Below are 25771 nucleotides of genomic sequence, written 5' to 3' on the forward strand. Positions count from 1 at the left end.
AGGAAGCGGGATTGCGTCAACGTGGCCTGCGTGCGCACCTCCGGTCCATCTGTTATTCTGTCTCCTCTGTTGACTTCTGAACCCGTTGGCCATTCTTGTCCTAATTGGGCCAAGGTCTGGAGCTCTCAAAGATACCAAGTTCCTACTAACTTTGTAAAAATGGGCAGTTTTAGAGGAGAAATAGACTTTTGGTCCTCTCTTAGGAAGGAAACGCTACAGCTTGGGCTCAAACCTTGTTAGACACCAGAAATCTCCATGTGAGAGCGTTGTCATGAGACTCCCTGTCACTTCTGAGGGAGGCTTGGTTGGAGAATGTCCCTTATGCATGTAAACCCCATTTGTTGGCACAAATATATAGGAAACAGCTTTGTTGAGGAGCAACACGCTGGTGTCATTGGTGACCATGCCGGTCACACAGATGAGCAGTAAGGGGTACTATTGCAATGCTCAATGCATGGGGTGCCACGCATGGATGTACAGTGCTTTGATATACATGAAAGGTCTTGTGAACTTCAGATGGAAGCCGTTACAGAAGGACAGAAGGCTGGCTAGGCAGAAGGATGCAGATTTATATAATAATAATAATTAAAGAAGAAATTCATTACTGCTTTATAAGCTGCCTGTGCTCTGCCCCATGCCTTCCATGGCTTTGCACAATCCAGTTTTACTATGTGTGTTATTCTGAAGGGCTGTCTTACCTAACCAGGGTTTTCCTTTAACAAATTACAGACTTTGTCCCAGTAAATACACGGTTATCTTGTCTCTTGCACATACACCACCTTCCTCAATGCACACATTCATATTTCTTATGATTTCAAAACCAGGCAGTTACTCAGGAAACACCAGAACTGAGACTGCTTGCATGTCTCCAGTAGCCCCTCTCCTTTGAGCAGATGTACCTAATGACACAATCATCTACTATTTTTGTCACTAGTCCACTCCCTTCATCCAGTGATTAGAAGGCTCCTGCTCTCCAGATCATTACTTTTCCTTCTGAGCATGTGTCAAAGCAGCAAAAGCCTGAAAGAAAGCTAACGTCGTGTCTCTATTTAAAAAGGATAAATGTGGTGCTTGGATAATTATGGCAGCCTGACCTTGATCCTTGTGAAATAATGGACCAGCTGAGAAAGGCACTATTAATAAAGAATTAAAGGAGGATAAAATCATTAATGTTGATCAGCAGAGATGTGTGGACTGATTTCAGAAGCAGAATAGTTCTAGGTCGGGATCCAGCTCTCAGCAGACCTGGGTCATTTGCCAGCACTGCCTGCATGGCCTTGGGGGAGTTACTTTGCTCCTGATCAACGAGATTCAGCAGTGAGCCATGTGAGAGGAGGTTAGTTATCTTCATTTAGCTTCTGCTTTTTGAGTATCCACTCTCTGGTGACCAGCATCACTCGTCGCTCTCTAGCCTTAGCAACACTGAAGCCAAGGACCCAAGAGGCTATGGCAGCTGAGCTAATGATCTGCTATTGATCTGTTGGTCTCCCTTCCTCCAGCAGTGGTATGTGTACACAGATCTGTGCAAGCCACCATTGAGGTGTGTAACTGCTAGAGCGCACAACGCTTAAACAGGGCCAAATCTCTTCCACAGACTAAGCACCAGCCTCCACGCCAACCACCTCTTCCCAGGCACCAGAATCACTTGCAATATCTGACAAAAGAGAGCTGGTATTTGCTCCTGGGTGCATGGAAGACTCTTAACTAGAAAGGAGCCACCAGAAGTGACAGCGATGCAAGGACTCAATTATTCCTTTGTTGTCTCTGCAGATGTTTACACTTCCCATAAATCCCGTTGCTTTCTCCTCATCAGCTGCCTTTAAAGTTTTGAGCATTTTCTTCATGTATTAGTACTTTTGCTGTGCCAATAAATAAGCACACCATCAATCAAACTAACAACACTGTAAACTTAGGAAGTGCAGATAAAATATATGGTGCATTAAAAATTCTTTGACCGGGTGAGGTTTTTTGTAGCTGGTTTGATTGCTGCTGGTGCCGATGTAAATTTGGGGAAAGTATATCCAGAAATTTATGGAGCTTGGAATCCTGCCTACAAAGCATTGACCTGATTCCACTTTATAACCTAATAATGTTCCCCGGCACTGTTCGTGTAAATTTTAAATATAATTTTATGATGCTAAGAATTAGTAGTGTAATAACGTAAACACAACGTGGACTGTAACTCATCCCTTTCCCTCCTGCACTGGGAATGCTGAGCTCCTTGGTGCTTCCTTCTGCAGATTATCCTGGGGCTGGGAAGTTGTGCAAGAGTTTAAAAGTGATTCATCAAAGGAACCAGCTTGTCAGCCCTGGAGCCTGAAGCTCTCTGCTTGCAGCAGTACAGGGTAACTGCTAAACAAGCGTCTGATTTTGCTTGGGTGGTGTCACAGCCCTGACCTAGGGTGACCGTGCTGAGGTGTGAGAGAGAAGTTCAGGCAACATATTCCAGGCAGTCCCTGCTGCCTCTCGTCTGCCAACTCGCTGTTTTCCTGCTTTTTATCCAGGTGAAATCTGATTCCTCTAAAGTCCATGACAAAAAATATATGGGGTTTTTTCTGTTTGCCTGTTTTCACTCTCCTTTTTCTCCTTGCTTCCCTTCATATTCTTTCTCTTTCCCTGTTCTGTTTTGGTTTTAATGATTTTTAATCTAATCTAACAGTGCATCCAGCTGCTGTGGTCTAGATATCATTATAAAGATCCCGTCCCTGCCTCGCAAATCTTACCCTCTTGACTTGATTACAGTACAGAGTGGGAGGGTGAGAAAGCCATAGGGGACATAGAGAAAAGGGTACATTGCAGCTCAGCAGAGCATATGAACAAAAGATGTATAGTATTTACATAATATGTGAGTAAATAACAATCTGAGTATCATTTCTTGTGGGGTCCCGAAAGTCTTGAGTGAGTAAGTTATGGTCCCTACTTAGATTCACTTTGTGATCATGTTCCTTCCAGGCGAGATGGCTTGGATAAGGCACAAATATGGTTGATGAATGAGGGATATTGGAAAGAAAATCTTAAAAAAACCCTGAAGTTGAGGATGAAGAAATGGATTTTGATGGCAGGAGAAAAGGGGAACTGGATGCTTTGAGACAAGTAGTGGAGGAATTGTTGGTGCTGACTATGTCTGGTCCTGAATGGAGATGACTCCTACTCTTCTGGGAAAGGAAGGGTGAAAATCCATTGCCAAAAGTTGAGTTTATCTTGCCAAACATGCCTACAATGCAGTCAGCAATAGCTGAGCTCTAGTTTCCTTCTGTAGAAAGTGGAGATTCAGTCAATGCTACCAGGGATCATGAGGGAGCAGTACGAAGGAAAAATAGGAAAGATTCCCTCACCTGAATGCTCTGGATGACAAGAGATGCACAGGGGAAGACAAGTGAACTGGGACACCAATATAAGGTGGACACTGTTGATAGATAGATGGGTCATTGTATTAAACCTTCAAGGATGTTTTACCTGTTCCCATGTAGGATGCCTACCATTCAAAGTAGATCAGACCCATTTTCTTTTGGAAAATTGAAAACACTTTGATGAGACTTGGGCTCATGATCCTGGCCATAAACAGTAACAGAGAGTGAAAATGTACAAAATAAGGTTAGAAGAAAACCCATGCAATATCACAAGACTGTGAAAGATCCCTACATGCTTCATCCCTAGGAGAGGATGATAACTCAGAGTATCTGGTCAGTCTCCAGCTTATACAGGAAAACAGCATGGTGAAATCTCCATGAAATCATAACTATATATGTGTGAAGCACCATAAAGGAACCAAACTAATTAGTTCAGGGCTAAGACCACATAGCCTCAGTGAGGTTTCATTGCCCTCTTTAGCAGAATTCTCATGACGGCTCTCACTGGGGACTCACTCAGGTATAGCTGTGATGAGGGCCATAACACATATGTGAGAGAAAAGGAGAGAAAGGGTTCTCATATTTCTGAGACTTCATTATTTCCGCAAGCTACAGCAAAACACATTTGCAGGCATTCTACGAGGAGTTATAAATAAAGAAAATTAAACTACCATCGACCCAATGAGTACGGCCCATTTCATGCAGTGTTTTCACTGCAAAAGCTCTCTGACTTGATAACTGGCAAAATTTGGTGATTTGAGGTGTGCATCGCTGCTGATAGGAGTAATTGGCAAGGGTGGAGGATATTGTTTTAAAGATACTGACTCATTTGAAAGCATTTAAGGAATAGAATGAAGCTACACAAAATGAATCAACAAGAGTCCTCTTTCAAATGTGTTGCCCTGGTACAGATTAAACTGGATTTTAGCTCCTCTGGAATCTGAACCAGCTCCCCTTAGAGTCAGGGGAAAGGCTTAATTTATTATATACCAAAGACAAAAGGGATGGGATTGTATCCTTTCTTGGTACAGTTGTTGGCAGTGGATGTTTTTGTTTCCCCTACATCATGTGAAAACCGTGCTTTTCCGACCTAGGTGATGTCCATTGCAGAGGACGGGTGAAGAGAAACTGCCTCAGCTGGAAAATGCCCAAGATAACTCTTTTCTAAGGACCCTTCTGCTTGGGTCTTGCTGCAGGGTCTGCTCTGAGCAGGTTGATGTTTTACCCTCAAAAATACAAACCTGACCAGACACCCAAAACTCCAAAATGAGTACTACGTTTGAATTAGAACCCAGAACCTAGTCCAAGCTCTGAGGTTTTATGCAGTACATCACCCAACGAAATTGCCTTCCCCCCCCCCCCGTTTCAATTAGAAAGAACATTAGGTCAATCAGATAAAGCCACATTGGGAGGATTTCCTCTTTATGGCGCTTGCCTCTTCAATTATCTATAATGAACTTCCTCACAGCACTGCAAAGCTTTTTATATGCAAACGAATCCTGTTTTGGGGCTGTCGCAATCACTGCTTGTTAATGAACTTGAAACAAGTGTTATCGGAAAGGTTACAGCACCAGTGGTGGAGGGGGACGGGATAAAGCTAGACAAGAAAGACCAGCCTGAAGAGCTGGGATTGCCCTGTAGGTAACATAGTGGACTATCTCCAACCCTCATCCTCCGTCCCCCTTCAGAGGCTTTTCTGTTTGACAGACATCAAGCAAAATGCCCACTCTTGGGAAATGGCTGCTCAGCGGCAGATAGGGCTTTCCCATCCTCCTGTCCCGCTGATTCACTCTACCAATGCATCTTTCTCTCAACTCCTACAGCTAAGGATGAAAAAAAATGAAGACGTTGCCAAGGTCTTTTCTTATGCCAGGAGAGAGAGAGGGAGCTGATTCAGAGGCCTCAGGACATGTTAGGCGAAGGGGAAGGTTCAGGGGGTGTTGAAGCCATGCAGTCCCAAACTGTATTTACACATGGTATCTGCTGGCGTGATCAGAACTGGAAACTTTCACTCATATAGCCTAGACCACCTCCTTCCCCTGCCCTCCAGGTTTTTATAGGTATAAGTCACCCAGAGTTAAATTATGCCTCACTTTCTCATGCTTAACCCTGCAGCTAGCCTTAAGGCTGGTATGCCTTGATAGGGTAGGACCATTGGACTCAAGGTTGGCAAGACTTTCTAAACTGTCAAGCCTTGCCTTTTTGTCAAGACGAACACTTCTATGACACTTTAACCATTGAGTTTCAGCATTAGTAGTTCCCTGGGGACATTTCATCATGGGACAGGACAACAGCAAGAGCAGAGAGTGTTGGAACATGGTGTAGCTCCTCAAGCACTCTTGGGGGTCAGAGACAGCCTCTTTCCACACTGGCTGTGTCTTGTGCATGATGGGGCATAAGGCAACTTCCACCGCTCATATACTCAGCTTCCTGGAGCCTCCTCACACGTCTGCTTGTTGAAGTGCTGTTCAGCACCAGAATCTCCAAGACTGCAGAGAATTACAGTGGTAAAGCTCATCAATGCAATGCACCACCACATGGGCTTGCCACCTCCGATCCTTACACCATCCAGCCAGGTTAACATGATGGCCTATTAAGCCTCAGTCCTTGGTAGCACATGTTAAGCTAGGCCTTGTGCCAGATTAGCACAGACAAATTGCCACCAGACCCAAGATGGTTCACCTCCATCCAGCTCCAATGACTGTGTGTTTGACTTTCCTGGTTCTGGTGTTAACCTGGGCAAAGCCAATTGAAGTCCATCAGCAGCTGTCAAGTACTTACACCGTTAGCATCACCTTATAAGTGCAGATGAGAAATCAGGTTGCCCCAAAGGGCTCTTCAGTCTGGCATCTTTGCTGGGACAGACAGACCCTCTTTGGGGACTGAAGAAGGCTTCTAGACTTCACTGCAGTGGCACCTGGGTGGTTACTGGATTTTCTTCCTGCCCCTGGCCGTGGAATGGCTCACACCCGCAGTGTGATGACTGATGGCTCTTGTAATTCTATTCCTGGTTGGTGTAACTGCAGATGTTACACGTCTAATCCATTTCTTTAACTTCCTAAGCTATTTTCTTCAGTAAGATGCTTCCACCATCTGCTCTAACAAGCTCCCAGGCTTTCATAAGCTGTAAATTCCACTTTTGAGCCTCTCGGTCCCTTTCCCTCCTTTCTAGCCCTGGATCAGTCATTTTCCTCCTGCCATCCCTTGCCTACACCTACGGATTAAGCTTGAACCCTTTTATGTAAGTTCCCTGTCTCTGCTTGCACCGACTGGACCTGGCTTTAACGTTGGGCAGGACAGGCTGAAATGGTTTTGCTCTCTGGACTGGACGGGGTGGCTGCACCATCACGACACCGTTGTGTTCTACAGAGAGCAGGCACTGTGCCAAATACAGTGCAGAAAAGAAAAAGAGGGGACAGGCTTTCTCTTGGCATCTAGGAGTTGAAAAAACTGAAGAGAGGGGACAGTCAGGCACTCACAAGTGATCAAGATAGCATGGTCTGTGCATATGGCATGCTTATGTTTTGTAGCGTGTTGTAGTGTTTTTTTAAGGGATCCCATTTTATATCAAACTGCCTTGGATTAGCCAAGCGAATGCTGCAGTAATTTCCTAAAGAGTTGATAGCTTCCTAGAATACATGAATTTGACAGCTTGCAGTTGTCTGATTGTACTATGAAGAAGCAGTGCATTACTACTCTAACTAAAGCTGTGCAAATTAATAGACTTTGAACACGGCCTTCTGCATGGCAGCTTTGGGTGCCCAGACCTCTACCTGCATGAGGGACCCACCAAGACGCACTGGATTAGCAACATCCACTTAGCATTGCTCCTTTTCTGAAATGGTGGCAAGCCTTTCCAAGGGATCTCCACTCATTGTGTAACAATTGGTTTTTGGGAGCTGGATTCATCTGTAATAAATATCCTGTCCCATTCTAAGCCAAAACAAACTCTCTTTTTAACAGCCCAGACTCTGTAGTTTACAACATGTCTTGCTGGAGCTAGCTGGAGCTGTGCCTTTTGTACAATGGTGCATTGGCTGTTGGGGAGGCAAGGAAATACTCTCAGATTTTGCTTTTTTGACTTCTCATGTCATGGCATTGTGACTGGGCTAAGTACCTGGAGGGGACATGATTGCTTTCGCACTACCTGATTAACGGAGCAGGTATTAAAAAGCACCAGAGTGCTTCCTTGGGTCCTGAAGGTTGAAAGTCTGTAGTGCAAACAAGGGAAATAGGAAAGGATGGTCTGTAAAAGAAATCCTTCCTCACCTGTTTATCTGAACCTTCCCAGTAATGCTCCTTGAATACCCTTGTAATAGGCTGAGGCCCAGGGAGATGCAAAGGCTTTGTAATTGATTGAAGCGAAGCGTGAAGTGAGAAGGTTGAGAAGCATCAAAGGACTTCACCTGGGGCTGGGAAACCCATGTGCTGACTTGGCACGTTATCTTCTCTCTCTCCTTAGGACTGTCCCCAGCTGCTTCAGGCAGAGAAGATCCTGGTGCCGGTGGAAGTGATCAAGCCCATCACGCTGAAGGCCAAGAACCTGCCCCAGCCGCAGTCAGGCCAGCGAGGCTACGAGTGCATCTTGAACATCCAGGGCAATGAGCAGCGGGTGCCTGCCTTGAGGTTCAACAGCTCCAGCGTGCAGTGCCAGAACACTTCGGTGAGCAAGCCCTGCATGCTCGGGAGAGGTGCAGGGGTCAAGGAGAACCAGGAGCGTGTACAGTACTGTCCCAATGGGATCTGGGGTTGTGTTGCAGCCCTTTTTACATTATTGCCTACCCAGTTCCAGGCACAGTCAAGGAAAGGCTTGTTGGTAGCTTGCGAACTGCCCTTTTTGCTCTTTAGGCTATCTGATGTCACCACACAGTAGTTCCTTCTGCCCTTGGATCCCAGCATTTGGCTGTGCTGGAGCACCTTAGTCATGACCCACAGGCATTATTATCAGCTTAACCTGCCCAAATCCTCACAGTGCCACGTCCTTGTGTGCATTCAAAAGGGTTTCCAAAGAGACAGGTGTTCATGTCAACACCGAGAGTTAGGGTTATTATGTGGGGTTTTGATGATGGACATGTGAAACCCCATATAAACAGTCTGACGGATGCCAGCATGTAATGGGTCCAAAGAAGGACGAGATGCTGAAGGCTTGAGTCCAGCCTTCCTCCAGCCATTGACTCACAGCATGACCTTTGGTTAGTCCCTTTGCCTCTGCCCACCTCCCATTCCCCATCTGCAGTGCAGGACCAGTAACCCCCCTCTCAGGCAGCCTCTGTGAGTCACGGTGGTGTTGTCACCGCAACAATGCCAGTCTCGGGGTCGAACACTGGCATCTGCCAGGACCCATGCATATGTGCAGTGGTGGTCTCCTAGCACTGCTTCTCCGGAGGTTTCTCCATGAGATTCATGTCTCCCAGACGTGCATTTGAGTCATTCTCATTGCTGCTACTACGAGATGATTTATTAGTCAAAGAGCTAATTACAGGCTTTAGCCACTTCACTGCAGCTCTGCCACTCCATGCCGGGCAGCGCTTGTTAAAATCCGTCACAACATATTCTGCCGCATTAAGCAGTGTGCTGAAGATTACAGGCAGTTCACACATTTTACGATCTGTTGCAAACAAGCAACTTCCCAATGACAGTCTCGTATTTGTTCCTTTGTCCCCCTCCCTCCCCCTGATGTTCATTACCGGTTAGTGGCCTGTGAGCATCCAGGTTTGAGGTTTCACATAAGAAGGCATTGCACTTAAAAAAAAAAAAAAATTTCCTTTACAATAGCGAAAGCCTGTGGCTAAAGGGTATTATATGGACCTGGACAGAGTCCATATATCTGTCCAAAAAGTCTTAGCAGGGAAGACAGCAGCCACTCTGTAGAATCAGGAATTTTCTGGCACAAGTAGGCACCAGCATCAGGTATCTCAGGATGATTTTAAGCACAGTTAGGCTGAGTGGGGGACTGACTGCCGCAGCAGTCCTGGAGAGTCTCTCTCAGCATCTGAGTTTGTGGTATACAACAAATGAGCCTGGTTTGGGGAGGTAACGGTTACTATTCCCATACTACCTGCATGCTCCAAGAAGTTGCTAGTGCCTAGGACCAGAGAATTGGGCTTGGATGAATCCCCAGATGCATTTGCTCGTGGGATGCCCGAGTGCTGTGACAGCACCATGTTGATTTTAATGGGTTTTTTTAAATGCCAGAACACTCAAGGCTACTCCTGAGCTGCGCAGGGTGGCAGGGCTGAGTCTCAGGCTAATGCCAGAGCACTCCACGACCTTGCTGCTGTGTGGTGTCTGTAGGATGCCTGTCCCATGTTTGGTGGTGGCTCAGGCGGACCTCTCTCTTCTCCAGGGAGAGAGGCTTATTTTGGAATAAACTCAACTCTTTTCTATTCTGTTTTCTGTCTGCTCTCCCTCCCCTCTCCCTCTCCCTCTCCCTCTCCCTCTCCCTCTCCCTCTCCCTCTCCCTCTCCCTCTCCCTCTCCCTCTCCCTCTCCCTCTCCTTCTCCCTCTCTTTCCTTCTCTTTCTTTCTCTTTTCCTTCTTTTCTTCCCATTTCTTTTGAAGACACTTTGACTCTCTGATTTGAGTTACTTCCCCCCCCCCCCGAGAAATGTTATTTCATTGTTGTTCTGAATTTGCCAGACACTGAGAGAAAGAGATGTGGAAGGGAGAGCCAGACAAAAGAAAGAAACATTCACACAGAGACAAAAAGGGAACAGAGAAGCCCGGCTCTGTTTGAGCAGGTGGCAGAGGACACAGACAATAGGGAAGGAGTGCTGTAGATATGTCTCCATCATGATTATTTCCTTTCCTGCCAGAATTAGCATTCAGTCTGGAGCCACTGCAATACAATGAGCCTCTGTTCCGAGGGTGACCTGGCTTTAGAAACAACCGTATAAGCTTGTTTGCAAATTGAATCAGCCCCCTTCGACAGAGCTTTTTACTCAGCAGAGTTGCTGGATGAGACACTGAATGTAGCACCTGCATTGCAGGCTTGGAGAAGGTCCAAAGGAGGGTGGGAGGATGTGTTATGATGGTGTGTCCCTGAAGGGATGCTATCCTGCCAGCAGATCTTTCTGTTGATGATGCATGCTAGACTAAGCAATCATTCTTGGCTTGTTTTCCTTCATAAGCCTCAAGATCTACCCCCTCCCATCAAACACTAGGCACCGACAAGCTCAAATTCAGCTCTTGCAGGATAACTTCTGCAAAATGCAGGAGTTTTCCTGCTTTCACACAGGATAGGATTGGGAAAAAGCCTTAACTCCTGCTCTCCACTGCCTGGTCCCTCAGGATTTATACCAGTATAGCTGAGATCAGAACCATCTTAAGCAGGCACTTATCTAAGTGGTTCCAACTTCAGTTAAGAGGTGTTATAAGGACACCCAGGTGGGACCAGCCTATCTGACGGTCTGTCAGTAATGTCATATCCAGCACCGATGGTGTCTAGGTGCTCGGTCCAGTCAATAGCCAGCTCTGTCTCTCCCCTGTCTTTCCTGGAGATATTTCATTTGATAACAGCAATAAGTCACTGCAGGCAGCACACTTTGGGACAATTATTGTTCTTGTCAAGTGGTTTGAGACTCTCAGCTCTGGGCTTTGTCTCTATCACACCACCCAAGGCACGCAATTATCACTCAGAGAGACCCTGCCTGCCATTCCTTATTGCACTTATGATAGCTCTGCCAACAGTCTGGACACAGAGTGATGGGAGGAAATGAAAAGAAGGAGAGCTAAGGAGGCATATAAATAAGTAAGTAAAAACACCAGCAGAAATGGCCGAAATTGCTAGATCTATTAGGGCAGAGAGCAATCTCCCCAGTGGGAAGCAGTGGGATCCCCAACACTTGCAATCAGCCCAATATTAGCAGCCTTTGGCATGAGGAATAGGGAGGTGGGTGAGAGATGACCCACCTGACCATGCCACGATCATTGCCTTTACCTGCTTCGTGACTAAGTCCACACTCTTGCTACGTGTTAGTCTGCCCACTGCCTGGCCTTGGCACACACAGAGGCAGCACACACTGATTTCTAGCAGCGAAATCCCTGCTGATAATTTGCTTCAAGTCCTTCACAGGTCTGTGTGTTGTGAGACCCAAGATGGTACAGCTGAAAGTGCTGTGTAACTTAGGGATAGGAAAAACAAATATGTTATATTTATCACATCATTGCACTTGAGCAGAAGATCTCAGAGGCATTTGAGTCTGTGGTGTGGCTCACACAGTGGATGGAGTGATAAAAAAATCCCCAAATCTGGGAAAAAATGAGGAGTTATTTACAGAAATCGTGGGAAAACACACTTATGGGTGGCCAAAGGAAGACGAGCACAGGGCTGTGAGCCATACATACACTTCCCTATTATTATGATGCATTATTATTATTATTATTATTATTATTATTATTATTATTTATCTGCATTCAAATATCACAGAGAAACTCCAATCATGATGTGAGCTTATTGTCCTGGGTGATACCCAGACATAAAAATTCAGTCCCAGCTCTGGGAAGCAGCGTCCAAGGAGACAGGATGACTATGGTTAAGAAGTTTTCTGCCTACAGTTTATGGCTGGAAAATTGATGCAAAGAGGGATTAAATTATTTACACAGGATCACACAAGGAGTTGGTGACAGAGCCAGGTACAGGAATCAATCCCCTAGCCCGAGCTCTATCACAAGAATAGGTTTTTGTGCTGTCAGGGAAAACAGACTAACACTAAAATACTCTTAAATTGATGTTTGTCTGCAGATGTTTCCCTGCTATTGGACATGCTCGAGGTACGAGGGGGAAACATCACGTAACCGCTCTTGGTTTATCATCCTAAGTGTGCCCAAGCCAAACTATCAAAGGGCTTTACCTCGTAATACAGCATCCCAACAAGATGCAGCAAGAGGTCAAGCATGGCTATGGATTTGCACAAACTGCATGGCTCAGAGGTCTGTGAAGCTGAGTTCCTCTAAAGCAGGGCGCCTGTAGTAACAGGATGCCCAAAAGCACCAGGAATTTGCAGATTTCTGAAATGCAAAGTGTCTTTCCATGAAGGCAGCTAATGTTTGCATAGCTGTTGTAGAACTGATAGCTGTGATTTTGCAACCATTCTCTCGGTCCGAGGATAGTGAACTTCTATGAGACAAACAGTCAGTGTGTTTACAGTAGCTTGAGTACAAGATGTTAAACCGCTAACAACATGGCAAAATGGCTAAGTGATGTGATGGGCTCAGCCCATGTTGCAGGAGTATCTGATACTAGTGAAGATTTTAAGAGGCAAAGAGCTGGTACCTGGGAGTTCAAAACACACTGTGCTGTTCCTGTGAACTACAACAGCTCCTTCTAGCAGCTTTTTGGCATTTCCTGATGAGACCCAGTCTGCCTTTCCCGAAGGGCAGCCTCTCTTTCTCAGTTTGGGCCTTTAAATTGCCCATAATTTTCTGCTTTGATTTGATTTGCATGGTGGGAATCCAGATTTTGCAGACTTAGGGGTCAGATTCACATCTTTTCAGCAGTTTTGCCTGTGCTGAAGAAAGTTGTGCAAGGCAATGTATACATACGAGCCCTAATGGTATGAATGCTTGTAGCAGGAGTATTTGGGAAGCTCTGTTGTTAGTCCTGGAGATCAATACATCATCCCTTTTTTCTTCTCTGAAACATATTTCCATCTTATTGTTACAGCTGAGCGAATCCTTTTCAAAGACTGTTACTGAGTTCAGTGGGCTTTGAACAGGGGTCACAATGAGTTAGCAGCTCCTGTGGTCTGAAGAGGACAGAGCATTTACTCACTGTTACTTTGCAAATTGCTCTGTTTCGCTGCCGTGCAGCCCACGAGCTGTCTGAGCAGGCCGGGCATGGCAGCGTGAGCATCCGTGCTCCAGTCCCCAGCTGGCTTCATCCTTGGAGCTCTTCCATGGGGATCCTGTTGTTTATTCCCTCGCATCCATTTCCAGTTCTGGATCAAGTCTGCTGAGTTAACAAGTCTAATATGTGTTTGCCCCCGGTGCCGCAGACAGATAAGATCTAAAATCCCGGCTGGGCTCCTGCTGCTGGCGCTGGGATCCTCAGTGGGATGAAAGGCTCTGGGGGACTCCAGCTGCCTGTCCCTTGGCAGCCCTGTCTAGGTTCTGCTAACAGCTAAATCCCAACACACATGCATGAGGCTCCTCTGAGGCAGAAAGTAGCGCTTTCTCAGGCACCTACAGACTCAAATTCTGACTTAAGGGTGACCAGTGGTTCTGTATACGTGCTCTTTCCCATTCCCAATCAGCATTTGCAAAGTACTGTGCAAAGCAGGCGTTTGCAAAGCTCCTGAGTGGCAGAAGATTAATTATTCTCTACTTTTCAGGCACTCTCCTTCCCACTCCTGTCTCCCCATCCTTGCTCCTGGCTCCAAAAAGCTGTGAAAAGCCAGTGTTGTGAGTCCAAGTGGCTCTGCATCATCTTGCATCTTTCTGGCAGTGACACCAAGGAGTGTCATAAAAATGCTCATACTGAATGAGAGTGGCGGGTACAGCCCTATTGCAAAGGGCTCTGCTAACCTGAGGCTGCTCTTTACTTCCATGGTAACTACAAAACTTATACCCATGAATACCCTACAATCGTAATCACAGGGTCTTGCAGATTAGTGGCTAATTGTGTTTAGTTTGTCCGAAGAGAAATTACCGTGCAACTAGCATTCACTCTGCCGTAATGGACAGAAAACACCATATATGATTTACTCTGCAATTATATGGCAATTAATGGATACAGAAAAACCTACCTCTAAAGGCTCAGAGCTTTGGCATCTCTGTGGAAAACCACGTTGAGACTTTAAGTGATGGGGAACTCTTTAGTGGTCTCTAAGACATACCCATCCAAACCAGACAGCTTATTCGATTGTATTTAATCTTTAGTGGGGAAAACGCCTTTTTCTTTAAAAGTGGGAGTTTGTCCCGCTATAGATCCCAGTGCAGTGGGATATTCCTGATCTCAGGAGGGTAAATCCTTACGTGCGCTCTGGTCAGTAATAGTAGCAGATGTGAAATGTCTCTCCCCTTCTTGCCTTGTTCCCATTCTGTCCTTTAAGCAACCATCTCCTCTCCCATTACGAGGCTTTTTGCCTTTTGGTGAAGTGTTGGATGGAAGCTGTTGATGGAGGTGGGCAGTGGCATGTGATGGGCAACTGGGTGAACCTTGTGTGAACTGGCTTATGATAAACCAAAATCTAGCTGAAAAAATACACTAAGCACTGTGTGTCAGAGAGCTCTCAGAGTGGAGAGGGCCTCCAGAGGTCAGCTTCCATTTCTTTCATTAAGGCCAGACCTGTGTACCTGACTGTGCCTGAAAAGTGTTTGTTTAAGTCTGTCCAGCTGTCTCAGAAGATTTCTATGGCTTTCTTAATACATATTTGCTCAACACTGGATACCCCCTACTCCAGCTGAAGCCTTTCTTGTTCCGAGTAGGGAAAAATAATTGCCTCCTGGGGCTTACGTATGTAACAAACTCTTAGTGCATCCCCAAATAAGATTTGCTTGGTTTTTTGGCAGCAATATGTCATTGTTGATTCACAGTCTCTTTGTGATCTTCAGTAGTCCCCAGACCTTTTCCTGCAGCACTGGCCATTCACTCCAGTTTCATATTTGTTTGCATTGATTCCTCCTACTGAAGAATACTCGGTACTTGCCTGTATTGAATTTCAGTTTGTTGATGTTGGCCTGCTTCTACAATTTGTCAAGTTTGTTTTGAATTCTTAACCCTGCTTTTGGACGTTCTTGCACCCTTTCCCACAGCAGTGTCATTCATGAAATCTGTAGTCTATCATCCAAGTCAGTAGTGAAAATACTGAATAATGCCAGACCCAGGACAATACTCCATTCAAAACACCCTCCCAGCCTGACATTGAATTATTTAATTTCTTCTTTTTCTTTTTTTTTTTGGCAGCTTTTGCATATACCTTATGGTGGCTTCTTTTAGATCATATTTCCCTAGTTTGTTTATGGGAATCTCCTGTAGGACAGTAGCAAATACTCTACTGAAATCAAGATAAATCACATCTGCTGCCTCCCTTTTATCCACAAAGCCATTAAGCCTGTCAAAAAAGGAAATTAGATTGGGTTGACACAATTTGTTCTTGACAAATCTATGCTGGCTGATTTTTATCACCTTATCATCTTGCAGGTGCTTATAAATTGATTGTTTAATAATTTGATGTACTTTCTTTCTGGGAAGCCAAGTTAGGATGACAGGTCTATAATTACACAGAACTTCCATTTTCCCCTTTTTTAAGGTATTTCCATGATATGCCTGTTGCCTGCTTTCTAATACCTCACTCAGCTTCCAAGAGTTCCTCAAAATATCAGTAGTGTAGATAACCTTACATATACACTCAGCATCTATGGAGTACACAGCAGAGGTATATTTGGATGGTAGACCCACAGTGCATAATGTACATCTTAGAGGTGCACATAGGAGTTGGCAAAATATTATTCAGAGCTGTGTTCAACACCTAGAAGGTAGATTTCCAAGATAAGCCCCATCACATGCAAATATGCTTAAATTATGGAATTTTTTCCTAATGGCTAAGTAAGCTATTGAGAGGGGCACGGCTTGCTCTGTTGAGAACCACAACTTTGAGAGTGGCTTTCTGACAGGTAATGGTGATTAGAGAGGTGGCTAACAGCTCCATTTCTCTTGTTCACAACTTGCAGCACCACCTCTTGCCTCGTCCCATCCCCTCTCCACTTCTGGGCACCATGTAAGTCTGGGTTTGGGTTTTTTTTCTGTTTTTCTTCTCCCACTTCTAGTATTCATATGAAGGGATGGAGATTAACAGCCTGCCGGTGGAGCTGACGGTCGTGTGGAACGGGAATTTCAACATTGACAACCCAGCACAGAACAAAGGTAAAGAGTTATTTCAACTTGTCCTTGGAAGCGGTAACCTTAGCAACGGGCCGCATCGCTCCCTACACTTAACAAAGCTGCCACCAGCTCCCCGTGCTGTCTGGTGCATACTTGTTCTCTGCACTCTGCAAATTACCAATTTTTTGTGTGCTTTGTGTTCCCTCCCCCCTACTCTTCTCTTTGCACCTGAGAAATATGACCCTCCCTCCCACTTGTCTCGCTTTCCCTCTTCCTTCTTCATCTTTGCTTCCTGCTTCTCCCCACATTTTTCTGTCTTGTTTTATGCCCCTCCTTCTCCAGCTTTCTCCCCCCCTTTATTTCTCCTGCGGTGATGCTCTTCAGGTTAACGTGCCAGGAGATCGGGTGCTCTCTGCTCAGAGGCAATGGAGTAATGAACAGGGGAAGGGAGAGGGGGAGGAGAAAGGCTGCAGCTCGCCAGTGGGAAAAGTCTGAACAAAATAAAATGATAATGGCAAAGGACTGGACACCACCTCCTGCCCAGAGCCTGGCTCTGTTTAACTACCACCGATGCCGCAGGATTGCTGTGCCCCTCACAGAGGGATATTGCACATCCAGCCACGACCCTGAGGCAGGCATTTTTGCTGGAGATGGATGGTCCGTTCACATCTTTTTCTTCTTTCTTGTCCATCACCCTCAGCCACCCTGAAGCCTTTCCCCCAGGCAACCTCTCGGCTGCTCTGCATGTACGGCTCAGACCTGCAGACTCTCTCCTCACATCACCACCTCTCAGAAGTTTCTACCTCCCTTGCTTTACCTTCTCTTTTTTTGGACACTTTCCACATTTTCTCCCACTCCATCTCTCCCCATCAGGTAGTCCCGTGCTCCTCTCACACCATTTCACATCCACCCTCATGCTGAGGGGTGGTGGGTGAGGTTTCCACCAACACCACATTGAAGCTGGAGAGCAATACAGAAGGCAACTCTTCTTCCCACAGCATGGCCCCTTCCAGTCCTTCTCCCCCTGCACCCACCTCTGTGATGTCCTTCTCTGCTGGCTTGAGTAGCCAGCGGGTTCAAATAGCCAGTCTGAATGCAAAACGTCCTGCACTGTCCTCTCCAAAACTGTGGCTCTTGAAGGTTAAATCCACTCAGTAAACACAACAGGCTGGAGACCCTTGTCTAGCCCTGGCATCCAGCAGCGTGGCACAGCCCATGTTCACACTGCCAACCTCTCTTCATGCTGAAGCTCTCTGCCCTCTCTCCTGCTCTCCAAGCTGTGCCAAGGCATTGCCAGGACAGTGCTAATTTTCATGGGCCCAAACAGTGCCATGGACTGTGCTAGCCTTTAACAGTGTGGGCTGGAGGTCAGCGTTTGGGCATTTGTCCCAGTCCTGCTTAGTTTTCTGCTACCATTATAGCCTAAGCATTCCTGATGCAATATGGTCCACACCAAGAGTGTGAACTGTTTTTTGGGCAGTACTGAGCTGTCCTAGATGATGTAGGAGTAAAATCAATCTCACAACCATGATGATTGTGTCTTTAGGCATGTCTGTGCTGGTAACGTAAACCAGGCCAGAGGATGAACTCAAGAAACATCTGTGGTGCTTAGTCTTTAGCACAGTTGGTTATTCAAACCCAAAAGGTTGTAAGTAATGACTGTGAAAAATTTGGGAAGTGGCTCTGGCTGATGGCTATCCCAAATGAGTAGTTTGGATGATACCATCATGTTTTGGGTCAGGAGGAGAGCTTAGGCATGTGCACATGGATACACCACATGGAGGCATACCACATGCTCTTGAGGACACAGAGAGCTTTATTTGCTAGCATAAATGTAGTGGCTACAAACAAACACAAAACGCTGGCAGGGCTTTGGACAGTGCTGCAAACAAGCAGACCTTCTTCTCTGGAAAACTGAGAGAGAGAGGCAGAGGCAGGATTAGACCCAGTGCCTTTCTAACCAGCCAATACACTGCCTTCAAGCAACCAAGATGCCACTGCTTTCATAGCCAGCATCATATGGGGTGGACTGGTAGGCTGAAAGGTCAAACTAAACCAAGCCTACTGAAGTGCCTGCAGAGATACTCACTGATAGCATTGCAAGCAAAGCGACTCAGGAAATTTGAGGAAATCTAAGAGAAAATTAAAGAAAGGGCTGTATCCCAAGAGGCCTGTAGCACACTGTGATTGACAGCTGTTCTGCAAACTGTTCTGCAAGCCTGGAGAAATAAAAAGTTTCTGAGCTTTTCCTTGCATTGGTCAATACTTGCTGACTTCTAGGGTGCAGGTATGAAGAGACAGCCAGAGCTTTTCAGCACACATATCCAAAGCCTTTGAGCTTTGGGATTGTGTATAGTAATAACCACAGACAAGATGTTGGTCACCTAATGACACAGCAAAACAGAAGCACAAAGGGAAAATCCCCCATCTTATAACGAAATCCACCAACACACCCACAAATACAGAAACAAAGCAAGTCCGAAAGCCTCAATTCTGCCATCTTCATCTTCAGGGAAGAGACTCTTGCTATCAGCCCCCTGTGCAACCCAGGCCTCAGTTTGCACTGTAAAATAAGGATAAATAGCATGATCTTATTTCATAGGAGGAGTGCAACGTTTTTAGGCTTTATTTGGAAAAAACTTTGGCTGTTTCTAATCACTTAGCCACCCAAGATGGAGCTAAGCATTAATCATTGTTGTCTGTATTAGAGTAGGATCAACTTAGTACTTCAAAGTGTAAAGCAGACTGAATTTCTGGAGCAGAAGCAGCAGGAAAGGCTGATTGTGAATCCCTGGATTCAGCCTCATAGCGAACTGTTGTGGATTTAGTATTATCTCTTAGGATTTCTGTTGAGGGGGAAACCTGAATGACATTACCTTAGCACCCGGTTCTGGGTAGTTTCACTCCAGGCAAATCCTCAAGTTTAAGTTGTGGGTAGACCAAGTCTAGAAAATTATTTTAGGATGAAGAGATGAGTCTGAGACTGGTAATAGGGATCACTGTATGACATTCAGACGGTCTCTGAAAAAGGAAGGGACCAAGGCCAAGACACTGCCCAGCAACCTTTTCCCCCCCAACCTTCTGCTGCTTGCAGACCATCACCCTACTGCGGATAGCATCCTTCCTTCTGCTCTCAGCTTCCAAAAATGTCTTTCATGGGTTATGAACTCTGACAAGTGCAGTTTATTTCAAGAAGGATGTAAACATTTTTTCCCCCATTATTTACCCCCCCGGAGAGGTCCCATCCTGCCTCTGCAACAAGCAGCCCAGAACACCTTCCCCTCTCTTGCTCTTCATTCTGTCCTCTGACATCCCACCACTCTCCCACGCTGTCTGCATCTCTCAGGTCTTCTCTGTTTTTCTGTCCCTCTAGTTCACCTGTACAAGTGTGGGGCCATGCGGGACAGCTGTGGACTGTGCCTGAAAGCTGACCCGGACTTCGAGTGTGGCTGGTGCGAGGGGCAGAACCAGTGCACGCTGAAGCAGCACTGCCCAGCCCATGACAGCCAGTGGCTGGAGTTGTCCAGCACCAAGGGCAAATGTACGAACCCCAAGATCACGGATGTAAGTCATGGATGTGCAAGAAGCTGGGGTATTCCCTCTTGTACCCTTTCCTTGGTTTACTTTCCTGATTTGTCTTTGTGTTGGTGAGGGGAAGGTCAGGGATGAGCTCTGCTGGGTCAGGCAAAACACCGGGCAACCTTGGGGATGGGAGGCCATGGTGGCCTTCAAAGGTAGGCACACAACTTCAGGTGTCTACAACATAGGGGTGAGCAGTGTGTCAGAGTTCCCACCGTAGTCAATGTGGACGTGAATCAGTTGCACAAACACAGTCTGCTAGTGTAATCTGAAGAACACTGGAGCATCCAACCTGCCCACACAGAGCTGGCAGATGTGACATGAAGCCTTTAGGAGCAGCTGAAGGTGAGACAAGATGCTCTGGGGCACCTCAAATGGACAGTGTGAAGGTAATCAAACGAGCCCAACCGTCTGTTGAAACAGCCTCTCTGGCCAGCCTGGTTGAGAAGGAGATATTGAGTGATCCCAGAGTGTTTTGAGCTTTGCTGACAGAAGGTCAAGGAAGAGGACAGGTTGTATTTCCCAATAGCATGACGTGGACCAAGTAAATGCCCAGAAAAAAATAAGACTCCACTGACTCCAGCAAAGTAACGGTCTTCTGTTTGCCTGGCTGACTTTGCATGGTGAAAGCAGTCCCCATAGAGCAAACAAAGCCCAGTACAATTGTCAGCTTTCCCCCTTTGAAGGCTCAAGGAGGAGGCAGGATCAAGCCTTGACTAAATGAAGCCTGGAACTCTGCTATTAAGTGATAAAGAGAGAATGAGGCCAAGGCTGGGGGGAAGGATCTGCAGCTTAACCGTGTTCTTTAGAAGGTTTCCTATTGAATGTGTTGACTGAGCCAAAGGAAGAGCTGGCGCAAAGGTACAAAGGGGAGATAAGAGAATAGGAAAAGCATAGAGAGAGGGAGTCGAGAAAGGGAAAGAAGGCAAGGGAGGGAAATCAGGCCTCCAGTCTAAAGTGATTTTTGTCTCCTGTCTTAGCATGCCTTTGCTATAATGATGGGCACCATTTTCAGGGTCACAGGGCAGGCAGCAGGACAGATCTGAGCCTTGATGATGAGGGTTACAACCTTACCAACTGTCTCCTGCCTTAAGCATTTCTCAGTCACCGTGCCTTTGTTAACATGAGTACACTTTCAGGGTGGCTAGGGCCTTATTCTGCAAATGAAAAAAATAAGGAGGAAAGTGAGACAGGAAGAGAAAAGGAAATGCAAAGGAGGAAAATCCAGCTTCCATGGTTACGTTTAATATGAAACATTAGGTGGGCTAGTTTCCTAGAAAGCAAGAAAGGCTTTTTCAATTGTATTCAGTTGAGAGTCAAAAAATGTGGGTGCTATGGACGAGTCCTAAACCAATGTCCTTGTGTGAAAGTTTTGTGATAGTAAAGGCTGGATAGAATCTGGTTTTCCCAGATGCCATTGAAAGGAGCCCCTCTTACTGTGAGTCAATCCATCTTCCTGCCATCCATTAGTCCCCAAAGTACTGACTCAGTTGGACTGCCGGATTGCCAGGCTCATCCTGATATTTCCAAGGTGGAGGCTGCCACTGCACTTGGATTTATCTGAGGCTGGTAATTTTGAGCCCACCTGAACCACCTGAAGCTGTGAAACCAAACCCAGAGACAGCCAGAATGAGCAGCTACTTCTGAAAGTTCAGCTTTGAGGCCTTGAAAATTATAGGGGGATGGATGAAACCTTTTTTGAATCTTTTCAGATTCTTAAACCTTGGGAAAGATTCAGAAAATTTGCACAGATTCGTAGAATTTGATCTTGGGCAAGTGATGGATGACCAACTAAAGCAGAAGTCCAAAACACAAAGACCTGACCATGTGGTAGTATGATGTTCTGAAGGTCCATCCACATTTCTCTGCCATGCTTTGACCCCAACCCTGCATCTACAGTCTCTTTATGAAGTGCAAAGAACTCACTCTCCACCTTATAGTTCCAGAAGGGACGTACTTCTAATTCTGCTGGCATTTCCTCCAACAGCTCCCAAAGCTCGAAGAGATCATTGCAATATTTGCTCATGAAATATTCCAACTGTCTGGTGCAATCATAAGTAGCTCTTGGAAAGTCTTTTTCTGAGCCATTAGCATGGAAGTAATCTCAAGTGACTGGATATATATTGCAGCTAATGGTAGGTCTGGAGCCATTGGTAAGAGCATGCATATTCTGGCGAGGAGCCAGGGCAGTATCTGTGCAGGCAAAGGAGGAGAAACAACACGTGTACTCACACTTGCACAGGCACACACACGCGCCAGCACAGAGCTTCCCATAACCTGTACTTATTTACTAGCTCTTGCATTTATATTGCCACTCAGTGAAATTAAAGGATTTACAGACTCGCTGAGCCACAAAACCTCCTTTAAGAGTGACAAGCTGCAGCATTAGGCTGATATGAGCAGAAGGCGTAAATTGCGATGCGGTGTTACAGCTCTGGGTCTTTGAGAGAAAGCTAAGGCTTCCTGGCAGCTTTTGTTTCCCTGCCTGCATTTTCCTCTCCAAAAGTGACAGTTCTTGGTCCACATTTTTGCACCTGTGATAGGAACAGGCTCCTTCTCTCTCGCTCTGAAAACAGCGCAGTAAATCTTCTTCTTGTATGTATCTGTGGGAGTGTGATGAGTTGGGGTTAAGAAATCTCCTACATGCTCCTGGGAGAATCCCAGGCCATCCTGTTTTAAGGAAATAAGTGGGTTTTGAAGCTGGCCTTTACAAATTAAAAATCACACAGGGAGGGGTTCAGAGGTGCTGTTCTGGCTTCACTACGAGAAGTTTCCTGTTGATGCTTTTTGAGTCGTAGCAAGAATTTTTTAAAATCTCGTGCCTTAGACAGAGATGGAAGGAGGATGATAATGTTTCCACTGAGTTTTTTGTGGCTTCTGCAGTGAAACTTTTGTCTCAAACCCACCCCTACTTATAAAGAAAAGGACTTTTCTAGCAAGACATTCCTTTTCACCACTACACCTTCTTTTATTCAGGGTAATGACATTAGTCATATGAGAAAAAAAAATCCTCTTTTGACCTGCTATGAGATGTACTGCTCATGCTAGCAGGCTCTTTCAAGCATAGGTGAGCCCTAATTAACCACAGACCTAGCTTACTAGACACCTACCTTACTAGAACAAGTAAAAACCTTTTGATGACAAGTTTAATACCACAAAACAGAACCAAAATATTCCATGGGGAACTCAGTTCTCTTACAAAGTGTGTCTAATACATAAGGAAATAAAATAAAATATGGGAATTTTAGTTTATCTTTTTTTTTTCATTTTGAGTACATATGAGATTGCATTTGGTATGGTGATATATTCTAGCCTTCCAGCATCATTCATACGGTGTTTTATCAGGAGAGGATTAACTGACGTCAGCAAAATAAGTATTTAAAACAGAAAACTTTGTTTGAATAGATATTTATTAATGATTCAGAATAAAAATATTTTGGAATTGACATTTTTGGAAAATAGTTCAAGTTTTCAATGTTGACTCCCCAACTGAGACAATCAATATTGGTTTCTCCTGGAATAGAAATTTCATTTTCATTCTCATTTTTTTAAGAAACTTCCCTCATTTCCTGGAAAATAACCGCAAATGCCTCTCTCTTTCTTTCTCTTTTTATCCATTTTCTACTTGTCTATCAATCTCATCACCACAGACCATCCAAAGGTCAAATCCCCAGCCAATCCAAATAATCATTTCACCTGTCAGAGTCTTAAATGTTGTGCTATTTTCTTTTTAAGGACTTAAGTACCTTGTTGACTTTTGGAGTAGCAATAAGCCAGCCATGGTTCTGATTTTGTTGGCTCAAGTGGTGTTTGTCTGTTTTTTGGACCTGAGACCAGGCTGCTGCAGAGATCTTGTGCTGCAGAGGTTCTGTCTACACTACACAACCCCACAGGTCCAAGCACTTCTCTGTGATCATCTGTGCTATTAATTTGTTAACTTCTGTTGGTTCCCTGTATAGTCAGAGCAAAGACGCACTCATTCAGGAGGTGGTTCACAGCACCTAAAACTAAATATCCTAAAATAAATATCCCCTAAAGGTGCCAGGGGCTCTTTCTTTTTATTAAAGATGGACTTTCTAAAAACTGGCCTCTGGGTGGAAATTAGGCTAACCCTGGTGCCAGACTCAACGCTGGGAAGCGGTCAAGAGCAGCCCTGCCCTGCCAGTGCCTCGACTTTCCCTGCTAGTCCGACTGCTACGCAAGGGTCTAGCTGCCAGCCCTAAATTCCCAGTTGGCAGAGCCATCGGCCAGCGGGTGCGGACCTCAGACAGGGAATTCCCCCTTCCTCACTGCAGAGAGTGCCTTGCCAATGCTAGCAGATGGCAGCCATGGCATACTGAATGGACAGCAGGGAATACCCTTTGAAAGCAACATTTGAAGCCCCTTTCAACTAGCCAGTTGTATGGCAAAGCATTTGGGCATGGTGAATAATTGGAAGGGCAGAACTGAGATAATTAAGGGCCAGCCCCATGATTTCTGTGTTGTTTCAATGTTGAGGAGGCAACTCCAATGCTAATTTCCACCTGGCTCTGAACAAGGGTGATGGATGTGATGCAGAATGCTTTCCCATGTACACACCCCTTTTGCATGGGCCAGAAATACTGCACAGAGATAGATAGCTCTAGGTGTAGGGTGAGGCTCTGCAATGGGAGGGAAAGGTAAGCTTTGGAATTTGGGTGGCGTTTTGGCTCTGCTGCCCAACACAGCCTCTGCTGAGCAAGACACAGTGATCCTACCCCTGGTAGGGTCTGGTGAAGGTCCAGAATGGGATGCAAACATTATGCCACCAGGCACCAAGATGGTTGGCATAGCCACGCATCTCATGCTGCGGCTCAGGGGCCTTCCACCCCACAAATAAGCTGTCCATGCTCCCATGCCTGCCCTTCCCCTGGCCCCAGCTCTCCTGTGAGGGCAGCTGGAGCTCTTTCAGAAATACATGTTGGCACACAGCAACTGCTGCTGTCTCAGTTACCGTCCACCTACTCCGTACCTAATCCGACACGCTGCTTCTGTTGTGTCTTGGCTGGTTTTTTCAGGCGGACATTTTCAGTTGAGTTTGTGATTCATGAGCAATACCTACCTCCAGAAGAGATCAAAAACTCCATGTGCTTCGGGCTGGGAATTTGGGATTTAAAGTGACTGACTGAAGCCATTTGTGTCCTTTTCTTGTTCTTTCTCCCATTTCTTTCCACTGTGCCCCTCTCCTGCCTTTCCGTGGCTCATGTCTATAAAGTGCAGAGCTCAGCTGCACCATCAGAAACCCCTTCTCCTACCTAGAAAACATCTCCTACTCATCTCTGGATGTTTTGCAAGTAGTTAAAAGAGAGTAAATGAGATCTGGGGTATAATTTTCTATACTCTGAGTTTGGGGCATGTGTGATATATATTTGCAAGGGAGCTGGACCAAGTGATATATCTAGAGTAGGCTTGTTCCCTCAGTTTTTCAGCATTCATAATTATGAGTGTCCCTAGCAGTCACAAAGAGACCTGATATTGCCTCTTCTTTCACCTGAGAGGATGCTGATGTCTTTACATAGGTGGTTTGATTATTCTCCTTTTTTTGGCTTGTTTCTCCAGATCAATCCAGTGACAGGCCCTCGCGAAGGAGGGACCAAAGTGACCATCCGTGGGCAGAATCTGGGGCTGGAGTTCAGAGATATTGCGTCTCATGTCAAAGTGGCCGGAGTGGAGTGCAAACCGCTGGTGGAAGGGTACATCCCAGCAGAGCAGTAAGTTGGGTGTGTGGCAGATAGTAGGCCACAGCACACCTAATAACAGTCATTGCTACCTGTAGGGTCTTTCTAAGGAGTCCATTCCACCCAACCTTGGAAGTGAGGAATGGAAGATGCTGTTCCTCACTTACAGATCAGGAGCTAATAATCCGTTTATTACTGTATTTAGACTGCATATTTAGATAATCCTCATGGCATATGTCCTGAAGTTATCCTCTGTTTTTCACATAACAGCCACCACAAGGGTGTTCAATTCCAGTTTGAGGGGCAGCAGTCCTGAGAAGGAGC

The 25771-nt window shown here is 45.7% G+C and overlaps 1 protein-coding gene across 4 annotated transcripts in view; it reads left to right on the top strand.

Moving 5' to 3' along the window:
* The window catches only part of PLXNA4 (plexin A4), a 434060-nt gene that overhangs the window by 337273 nt on the left and 71016 nt on the right, over window positions 1-25771 (top strand). For all 4 annotated transcript variants that reach the window (XM_075491509.1, XM_075491511.1, XM_075491510.1 and 1 more), the window contains 4 exons: window positions 7813-8013; window positions 16118-16214; window positions 19546-19736; window positions 25329-25480. In XM_075491509.1, coding sequence (XP_075347624.1) covers window positions 7813-8013; window positions 16118-16214; window positions 19546-19736; window positions 25329-25480 — 641 coding nt within the window. The remainder of the gene's footprint in view (window positions 1-7812; window positions 8014-16117; window positions 16215-19545; window positions 19737-25328; window positions 25481-25771) is intronic.

The sequence above is a fragment of the Mycteria americana genome, chromosome 1, assembly GCF_035582795.1.
Source record: "Mycteria americana isolate JAX WOST 10 ecotype Jacksonville Zoo and Gardens chromosome 1, USCA_MyAme_1.0, whole genome shotgun sequence".
NCBI lineage: Eukaryota > Metazoa > Chordata > Aves > Ciconiiformes > Ciconiidae > Mycteria > Mycteria americana.